Source organism: Bombyx mandarina, chromosome 11, assembly GCF_030267445.1.
Source record: "Bombyx mandarina strain Sakado chromosome 11, ASM3026744v2".
Classification (NCBI taxonomy): Eukaryota; Metazoa; Arthropoda; class Insecta; order Lepidoptera; family Bombycidae; genus Bombyx; species Bombyx mandarina.
Window position 1 is genome coordinate 9,379,129 of NC_143218.1, and position 9,721 is coordinate 9,388,849.

The window sequence follows — 9,721 nt, forward strand, 5'->3', positions numbered from 1 at the left end:
ACCCCTCGCCACCGGAGTAGAGTTCATCCATACTACCTGGAGCCACTGCGGTCATCCACAGTGCGTTTCCACAGGTCTTTTTTGCTACGTACCATCCGGCTATGGAATGAGCTCCCCTCCACGTTGTTTCCCGAGCGCTATGACATGTCTTTCTTCAAACGAGGCTTGTGGAGAGTATTAAGCGGTAGGCCGCGGCTTGGCTCTGCCCCTGGCATTGCTGAAGTCCATGGGTGACGGTAACCACTCACCATCAGGTGGGCCGTGCGCTCGTCTGCCTACAAGGGCAATAAAAAAAAGTCATGTCCTTAGGACAAAATAAATAGTATATACGTACTGATTACAGTATATTTACAAAATTGCACAAAGTGATCCTAACATCTAAATTAATAAATTAAATTAATTACTTATTCACTCAGCAAATCAAGTTGGCATTCCTACTGGAACTGCTTTTGACTGCTATATTCCGGTTCAAGCGAAAAATTTAAAAAACCTCTTAATGAAGCTCTTTTCTTTTAATTCTTCCTCTCCGGCTTCAAGTTCTTCCTCCGCATCTTCAATCTCTTCTTGATCATCATCATCGTTTTCTGTTTCTTCTTGCCTCAATGATCTCTTAGAGCGCTTTTCAATTTCTTCCTCGTCCTCGTCATTGACATCATCCTCATTATCCTCATCGTCATCATTATCCTCAGTTTCTTCTTGCCTCAATGATCTCTTAGAGCGCTTTTCAACTTCCTCCTCGTCCTCGTCTTCGACATCATCCTCATCATTATCCTCATCGTTATCATTATCTTCAGTTTCTTCTTGCCTCAATGATCTCTTAGAGCGCTTTTCAACTTCTTCCTCGTCATCGTCTTCGACACCATCCTCGTCATCATAATCATCGTTATCATTATCCTCAGTTTCTTCTTGTTTCAATGATCTCTTAGAGCGCTTTTCAACTTCTTCCTCATCCTCGTCCTCATCATCCTCATCGTCATCATCACCCTCGGTTTCTTCTTGTCTCAATGATCTCTTCGAGCGCTTTTCAGCTTCTTCCTCTTCCTCATCCTCGTCTTCATCCTCCTCATCATCATCATCATCATCCTCAGTTTCTTCTTGTTTCAATGATCTCTTCGAGCGCTTTTCAACTTCTTCCTCGTCCTCATCTTCCTCCTCCTCATCATCATCATCCTCGGTTTCTTCTTGTTTCAATGATCTCTTCGAGCGCTTTTCAACTTCTTCCTCGTCCTCATCTTCCTCCTCCTCATCATCATCATCCTCGGTTTCTTCTTGTTTCAATGATCTCTTAGAGCGCTTTTCAACTTCTTCCTCATCCTCGTCCTCATCCTCATCATCCTCATTCTCATCATCACCCTCAGTTTCTTCTTGTCTCAATGATCTCTTCGAGCGTTTTTCAGCTTCTTCCTCATCCTCATTCTCGTCATCATCCTCCTCATTGTCATCATTATCATTTTCCACAGTATCAGTGCCTTCTTCGTCTTCATCGTCTTGATCGTCTTCTTGTTCAACTTCTTCCTGTCTTACGCGAGAAGATTTAACAAAACGCCAAACGGCATCCTCCTGCCATTCTTCTCCGGACCCTTCATCGTTTTCATCGACTTCATCACTAGGCTGCGCTGGTTCTTCTACTTGGTTCTCCTCAGAATCAATGGGTTCGAGTTCGGGTTCTTCGGGTTCAGATTCTGGCTCAGGCTCTTGTTCTGGTTCTATCTCCGGTTCTGGTTCCGGCTCAGGTTCAGGCTCGGGTTCTGGTTCGGGTTCAGGTTCAGGTTCCGGCTCTGGTTCAGGTTCTGGTTCTGGTTCATCTTTGGCACAGCGCTCTGGTAGGTCCGACCAGTCGCAAACCTATAAAGTAATAACCGGGTCTATTACACCGCCGCTTCGATCTCAAAATTATTTGTTTTCTAAAACTGAAGTCGTCGTGGCCTAACGGATAAGACGTCCGGTGCATTCGTATGGAGCGATGCAGCGGTGTTCGAATCCCGCAGGCGGGTACCAATTTTTCTAATGAAATACGTACTCAACAAATGTTCACGATTGATTTCCACGGTGAAGGCATAATAACATCGTGTAATAAAAATGAAACCCGCAAAATTATAATTTGCGTAATTACTGGTGGTAGGACCTCTTGTGAGTCCGCACGGGTAGGTACCACCACCCTGGCTATTTCTGCGGTGAAGCAGTAATGCGTTTCGGTTTGAAGGGTGGGGCAGCCGTTGTAACTATAATTGAGACCTTAGAACTTATATTTCAAGGTGGGTGGCGCATTTACGTTGTAGATGTCTATGGGCTCCAGTAACCACTTAACACCAGGTGGGCTGTGAGTTCATCCACTCATCTAAGCAATAAAAAAAAAACCCAACTCTAAAAACAATTAATTTTAAAAGTCAAAATAACAAACCTGCTCTGCCTCGTTAAACCATGTCTCTTCTGGACATCGCATAAGATATGATCGGCCAGCATAGCACTGGAAGTAGTGGAAACAATCTTCAATGCTGGCTATCCTCAGGAAGTTCTCCTGGCCGATGCACAGCGTCTCCGGGTTCTGTCTCAAGTTTATTGAGAATGCGGAGGCCCCGACCAGCGCCGCCGCGCAACACAGGAGCCACAAGGCTTCTGGAATCAATACAAAATAATATATTGACGTACATAATTGTATGTCAAAAAGCGTGCTTTCTATGATCATAAGTAATTCTCGTGTCCATTATCCATTATCGTAAACCCTCAACGATTATAGTATTTCCTTTTTAATATAGTTTTTTATACGTTAATAAGATTATAAAGTTATGATATTATTATGATCTGCAAGCGAAGTAAGTCGTCCTTTCATAACAAAGTGACAATACTCCACAAAACTTGCATACATTCCGTCATGACCTATGCAAGTGTAGTGTTCGTTCACGCGACCCGTACACACATTAACTCTCTCCAGGTCATCCAATCCCGTTTCTGCAGGATAGCCGTTGGAACACCGTCGTATGTGAGGAATGGAGATCTTAACGTCGACTTAAATCTAGTAACGATACGTAGGTATCTTAAGGAAGCGTCAGAATGCTATTTTGACAAAGTGGCGCGACTCGAAAACCCTCTTATCGTGGCTGCCGCTAATTACTTATCCGACCGCGACGAGGCTACGCAAAGCCGTCGTCGGCCAAAACATGTCTTGTTGGATGCCCCGGGTTCACTCTCGGTGCTTTTAGGACCCCCAAGCACGGGCCATCGTCCTCGTCCAGCTCGTCGATAACGACGAAGAGTTCGGCGTGCGAACTAGCCCATAGACACAACCTACTCAGCTTCTCGCCGGATCTTCTCAGTGGGTCGTGATTCCGATCCGCTAGTAGATTCAACGAAGCACTGTTCTTGCTAGGGTTAGTGTAAGCAAGTAACTCATGTTGAGCCCGTGAGCTCACCTACCGGTCTGCGTGCGTAGCCACTTAGCTACGAACGATTAGGTAGGGAAAGAAAACGATTACGATCTTAGGTACATTAGGACAATTTTATCTTTTTTTTTGGATATTACAATTTTATCTAAACATTTTTCACCTATCGACGAACGCTTCTATTAATTATACTAGGTGTTAGGTCCGCTTCCGAAAACGAAGACAGACGATAGTACTTCCATAAAATAAAGTATAGGCCATAATAATAGCTATTTTTCAAGGGGCCTTAAATACACCTCACGAAGAGAAAATAAATCAGTTTATTGTTCTTCCTGTAAAATTGGTGTATAGTCAGATAGGAGGTGTCAGAAAGTCACTGACGATATGGAAATTGTTTTGATATTCGTACGCAACTTAATGCAACTTAACAACGTAAAAAAAATAGTTTTAGAAAGAAAAGAAAAACTAAATTATCTGAATTACACTTTTACCGTTATTTTGTTAACATTGTCATTTATATTATACTAGCTTTTGCCCGCGACTTCGTCCGCGTGGAATAGTTACCTTAGCATAACGCTAAATTTTACCCGCCTCTTCATTTACGTAGAAAGTGAAAATATTTTGAATTATAGAATGTTAGGGAGCTATTTAGGGTACCAAAATCGCGCTTTTTTAACCGACTTCAAAAGAGGAACTTATGAATTCGACCATAATTTTTTATCTATGTATGTTCACCGATTTCTCGAGAATGCTTGAACCGATTCTGATAATTTTTTATCTTTTTTTTGTTCGAAAGGGTAGACTTCCCGAATGATCCTGTTTACATGAAAATCTGATGATAGGATCTTGGAGAAATCCAGAAACATCTATAATTGTCAAAGTCTATCTTGAAGTGATTTGGGTGTTTGGGATAAGGATTAATATCATCTTTATATAAACACCTTCACAAAAAATGCTTTTTTTAGAACAAATTTGTTTAACATAAAAAACGTTATATTGAGCCAAACTTAATATATAGACATGTGCTGTCGAGGACTATTTTAGAATCTTTAAAAGGGGACAATTCTCCCATACATTACTTTAGCGAAACTTTAACCGTTTCCGCAGCGCACGCAGTGAAAGCTCTCAAAAGAGAAAAAAAACCCGATTTTGAAACATTATCCATTGGTGCTCCGCTTGCATTGGTCTTAGCGTGACGTTATATAGCCTGTATATAGCCTTCTTCGATTAATGGGCTATCTATCAATGAAAGAATTTTTCAAATCGGACCAGTGGCTCCTGAGATTAGCGCGTTCAAACAAATAAACAAACTCTTCAGCTTTATAATATTAGTATAGATTTGGAATTTAAAAAAGCTAGCTGCGTACCTTAATGATCATATTTTATATTTTAATTTCGAATAAGTTACGTACGTCTAAGGTTATGTAACATGCAAACAACGGAAGCTTTGTCAGGTGTTTTTGAATTTACATATCTTTTAGGTAACTATGATCAAATGCTTAAACAAGTACAGTAATTTAGTTTAATTTAACTAAGCCGTTAATTACTGAGAATATTAAAACTTACTGTTCATGTTGACCGCTACCAAAAATGCGTCCGATGCGATCTACTCAGAAAATAAAACAGAAATTGGTAAAACCATCAATTTTATCGAGAGCACCGTATCTCGAAGACGTGATAACGTCAGGAATTATGTAGGCAGATAGATACACGGGAGATATTGTCGATCGACAGCTCTTTATCAAACATTAAGGTCCGATTCCGTAAAGGCTATTAATTGTTTTACCGAAACTATATTAGTAAACGGGTGACGAAGTATTATAGTTTTTAAACTACAAAGTTTGGCGTTAGGCAGCACGAGACTGGATACAGCTTAAAACGTGAATTAATACGAGAAAGCCCAATAGGCCCAAACGTTGGTCCGACCAGATCTCCGGGCAAACCAGCAGATCACCTTAGCGCTGCACTACACCAGGCAACTGACCGGAGCCGATGGAGGCTGGCGGTCGACAAGCTGAAACGGAGTCACGATCCTAAGTAATGAGCGAGCGATGGAGAAGAAGAAAGAATACGAGAACATCCAAAAGAATAAAGGGTAATCTGGAACGACTAAAAGTGATATTTCTGGAGAACGATTGTTAGGAGAGTGAACCTAATCAGCAATAAGAAGATTCTGCTAGTGTTAGCAAATTCTCTCAGGTTAAGCCTGTGAGCTCACCTACCCGTGCGAGCGTAGCCTCTTTTTTTTTTTTTTGTCAGTAGGAAATCGCCGGACTTCCGCCCTCCCCTGGGGATGGAGGGCGGGGCATGTCGGAGTCGAACTGACTTAAGCCTCTTGTCGCTCAACAACTCGCATGAGACAGAACTCATGAAAAGGCAAAGGGGGGAGAGTGAAGCGCTTAGTGCGGAGCCCATCTCTCCCATCACCCTCCCCCTCGGGACGCCGGACTGGCTGTCGTCGGCGCCACGACCACCAGCCATCTCGATCGGCAGGCTATCCGGAGCCCACCTAGATGGCGCCGGTTAGAATGGGTTATCCTACGGAATACCCCGCTGGGTCAGAACCACCGTGGGTCGAGGATAGCCAGCCTTCCATCACCCGGATGCTCTTGCGTAAAACGCGTGCAGAGCAGCTTGCACGTCGTCTTCTTAGGCCCCCTTTTCCGGTCCCCAGACCGACATATGAAGGAGATCCGAAACACTTAAAGGGCCAGGGCTTGGGCGAGATCCGCCTCCCTGGCCCCCGCTCGACGGCGGCGGGCTTGCGCGTCTCTCACGCGCCCCGCCGCCTCCTTCTGCGTGATGGTGCACTCGCAGAAGTCGAGCATCGTCTTCCACGACTCGTCGTCGCCGACCATCGATGCCACAACACTCGGCAACGACAAGTTGTTTCCTATTTTTGCGACGAGGACACGGCGCCACCCCTCCCATGCGGGGCAGGCAACGAGCGTGTGCTCTGCCGTGTCCAAGTCGCAACCACAATGGTGGCACTCTGCCGTCGGCTCGGCTCCGATCCGGTGCAGGAACTCACCGAAGCAACCATGCACAGTGAGCACCTGCGTGAGCCGGAAAGTGAGGCTCCTCTGTCACGATTCGCCCAGTCCACAAGGACTGGGCGAATCGCCTCGACGGTCCTACGACCAGCCGAAGGATCGGCCAGCGGCCTGGACTATGACTCCAGCATGGACCGCTGAGATTGGGCCCTCCGCGCTCTGACCACATTGGGGCTGGGACGCGCCACGCCTCGGGCACGAAGGTCAGCCCGCCACTGATAGTCAGCGGTGAGCGCCTCCGCCTCCAGAACCCAAGGCGGCGTCCCAGCCAGTACACAATCGCAGCCAGTACACGAGCGTAGCCTCTTGGGCTACCTGCGAATAGGTAGGAAAAAAAGAAAATTCTGGAAGAATAAAATGACGATACTAATAACTGGTCTCCGTTTTCACAATATTATTTATTTTCAAAGAAATGGTTTAGTGAAACCGTCCCTAGAATCCGTTTCAGCGGTCAGTCGCAATTCAGATAATCGATATGTCCTTGCACACAAGTATCACTCGCGAATACTCTGGCATTTACTAGAGAATTTACTGATATTATCGTCAATTGTAGGAAATCACGCGACCCAACGGTTTCTATCAGTCAATTCTGTTACTGGAATATTTGACTGAGATTAAAATTCCCTCCTTAATACACCCAGACTTACATAATAATGTTATTACGGATGATGCCCCGTCGCATGTTATCTGCAGTTTTGTAGAAGTCTCAAATTTGTCATTGCATTGAAAGATGTCGTGTCAGGGTTGCCAATGTAATGGATTTACATATAGAGGGGACATTGTTACTCTCATTTTTGTTATCGAAGGAAGACCTTCTACACTAGAAGAGATAATTTTGCTACACTATAAAAATATTTTCATTGTTTCTTTTTTCTTAATCAGGAGCAGATTGTTAAATGTTTAATTTTTTTCTGATAATTGGGAGTTTATCAGTCAAGTTGGCTTTATGCGATATATGTATTAGGGATAGGTAAATATTGTTTTCATTTCTTCCTCCTATTTACTTATATTTACTTTTACTATTATAAATAATGCCATATTCCAAACTAAAATTGCGATAACGCAATAATAATACGGAGAAAGGCATTAGCAACCTGCCTGCCTAGTCTCAAAACTGATATGTGTAGGACATGTAGAATATTAATATTAGATATTCTATTATAAAAACCTTGAAAATCATATCAATAGGAAATCTGTACTATCTATATCTATAGTATTATTTCTGTTTGTCTGTTCAAATTTTTGCGAAATTCCGTATAGAAATAATTTGACTTGTTTTTAAAAATATGCACTGATTTTATCCCACTGCTGATCACGTGTCTCCGCCCACGTGATATAAAGTAAAGATGTTGTTACTACATCCATGCGAATTGAAGAATAAAAAAAAATGTTGCAAAGCATATACATATCGCACATGCGGTGCTACAATGTCACTTTTGCGATTCTTGTTAAAACTGAGCTGAGTTTGAAAAAAATCTATTCTTTAATAGTTATTTGTGAGATGTTTGCTTTTAATAATAACGTGTAAAGTTGTAGTTTAAATATTATCATTTTATTTCTTTAGTCGAGAAGAACTATATAATTGTATTAAGATGTTGAATTTTTCAACGCTTCTCCTGAAAAATTACATAATTTTCATAAGCGATGTTATAGCGCCGTATATGCGATATGTAGATCTGAAGTTAAGTTGGAATTCTGACGTGCCGATAAAAAAATGAAAACATAACATTGAATTCGAGATAAACAGTACTCAGCAGTTTGAAATTCTGCTCGTGACAACGACATTTAGGTAATCCACATCAACGATTAAAATGACTTACAAGATTAATACATATGAGATTTGAACGATTTCCCGTTTCTCCTTTGAAGAATTGTCATCGACAGTTTTCCTTTATCATTACAAAATTTCTAGCAGCGATAGTGTCAAAGCGCGTTTGACAACAGATTGTTGTCGCCGGCTGTCACAATCGGAATACGTTTTTATCAGTATCAAGTGCATTTCATTTAAATTTTATGAAGCATTTTAGGATTTGGCTACTACTTTGCACTGTTATATAAATCTGTCGATCAACAGTTACTTGACATAAGCTTATACCATTGTTCGTTTCTTTGGTTTTATTTTGTTTTATTTTCTTTGAGTCCGCACGGGTAGGTACCACCACTCTGCCTATTTCTGCCGTGAAGCAGTAATGCGTTTCGGTTTGAAGGGTGGGGCAGCCGTTGTAACTATAATTAAGACCTTAGAACTTATATCTCAAGGTGGGTGGCGCATTTACGTTGTAGATGTCTATGGGCTCCAGTAACCACTTAACACCAGGCGGGCTGTGAGCTCGTCCACTCATCTAAGTAATAAAAAAATAAATAAAAAACTAAGCTTACTGGTGGTAGGACCTCTTGTGAGTCCGCACGGGTAGGTACCACCGCCCTGCCTATTTCTGCCGTGAAGCAATGATGCGTTTCGGTTTGAAGGGTGGGGCAGCCGTTGTAACTATACTGAAACCTTAGAACTTATGTCTCAAGGTGGGTGACGCATTTGCGTTGTAGATGTCTATGGGCTCCAGTAACCACCTAACACCAGGTGGGTTGCGAGCTCGTCCAACCATAAGGAATAAAAAAAAAATTAGTTATTTGTTCGAAGTAACTAAAAAAACTTAAAACGCCTTTGACATTCATCTATAATGTGGTGTGGTGGTGGTACCTACCCGTGCGGACTCACAAGAGGTCCTACCACTAGTAATAAATTTATTTGATTCTTTATTTGATTTCACAATAATTAGATAGAGTTTGATTAATTTAGTATTTAATAATTATGTTACTGAGTAACCATAATAAATCTATTACTCATGCAATTTAATCTACTTCTAATGTGGACCTCTTCAGGTTAAAAGCCTCCTCCAAAGAATTCCATTTTTCCTAAACTTTAGCAGTGGTCATCCAGTCTCTTCCTGCTTTTATTTAGATACTGTTCACAAATATAAATCATTGTAATAGCATCTGTTGCTACGTATCAAAATTATAAAAATTGTAACACACAATACAAATTAAATGTTACAAAAACACTCATATCTTGAAAGAAAAACGTAACGCTGCTTTGGGACAGAAATAAGATATTAAACATGTGTAGGCGCCGTAAGAGGCTCTCACGTTAAGCCATAATAATATAATTGAATCTACCGCTTAAAGGTTTCTTATAAAATATTGGCCAAAGATAGACTCCGCTTCTTTTTACAAGTTAAATATAGACATTTTTTTATTACAGAAGTGGTGTTTGTATCTGTCTGTAATGTC

The 9,721-nt window shown here is 41.8% G+C and overlaps 1 protein-coding gene across 1 annotated transcript; it reads right to left on the minus strand.

Annotated features, from left to right (window-relative positions):
- Window positions 1–327: 327 nt before the first annotated feature.
- Window positions 328–5,107, minus strand: LOC114242221 (uncharacterized). The gene is made up of 3 exons (XM_089730894.1): window positions 4,947–5,107; window positions 2,402–2,616; window positions 328–1,845 (listed from the first exon to the last, which is right to left on the minus strand). The coding sequence occupies exons 1-3, from the start codon at window positions 4,951–4,953 to the stop codon at window positions 469–471; spliced, it is 1,599 nt and encodes a 532-aa protein (XP_089587020.1). The 5' UTR covers window positions 4,954–5,107; the 3' UTR covers window positions 328–468.
- Between the last annotated feature and the right edge of the window lie 4,614 nt (window positions 5,108–9,721).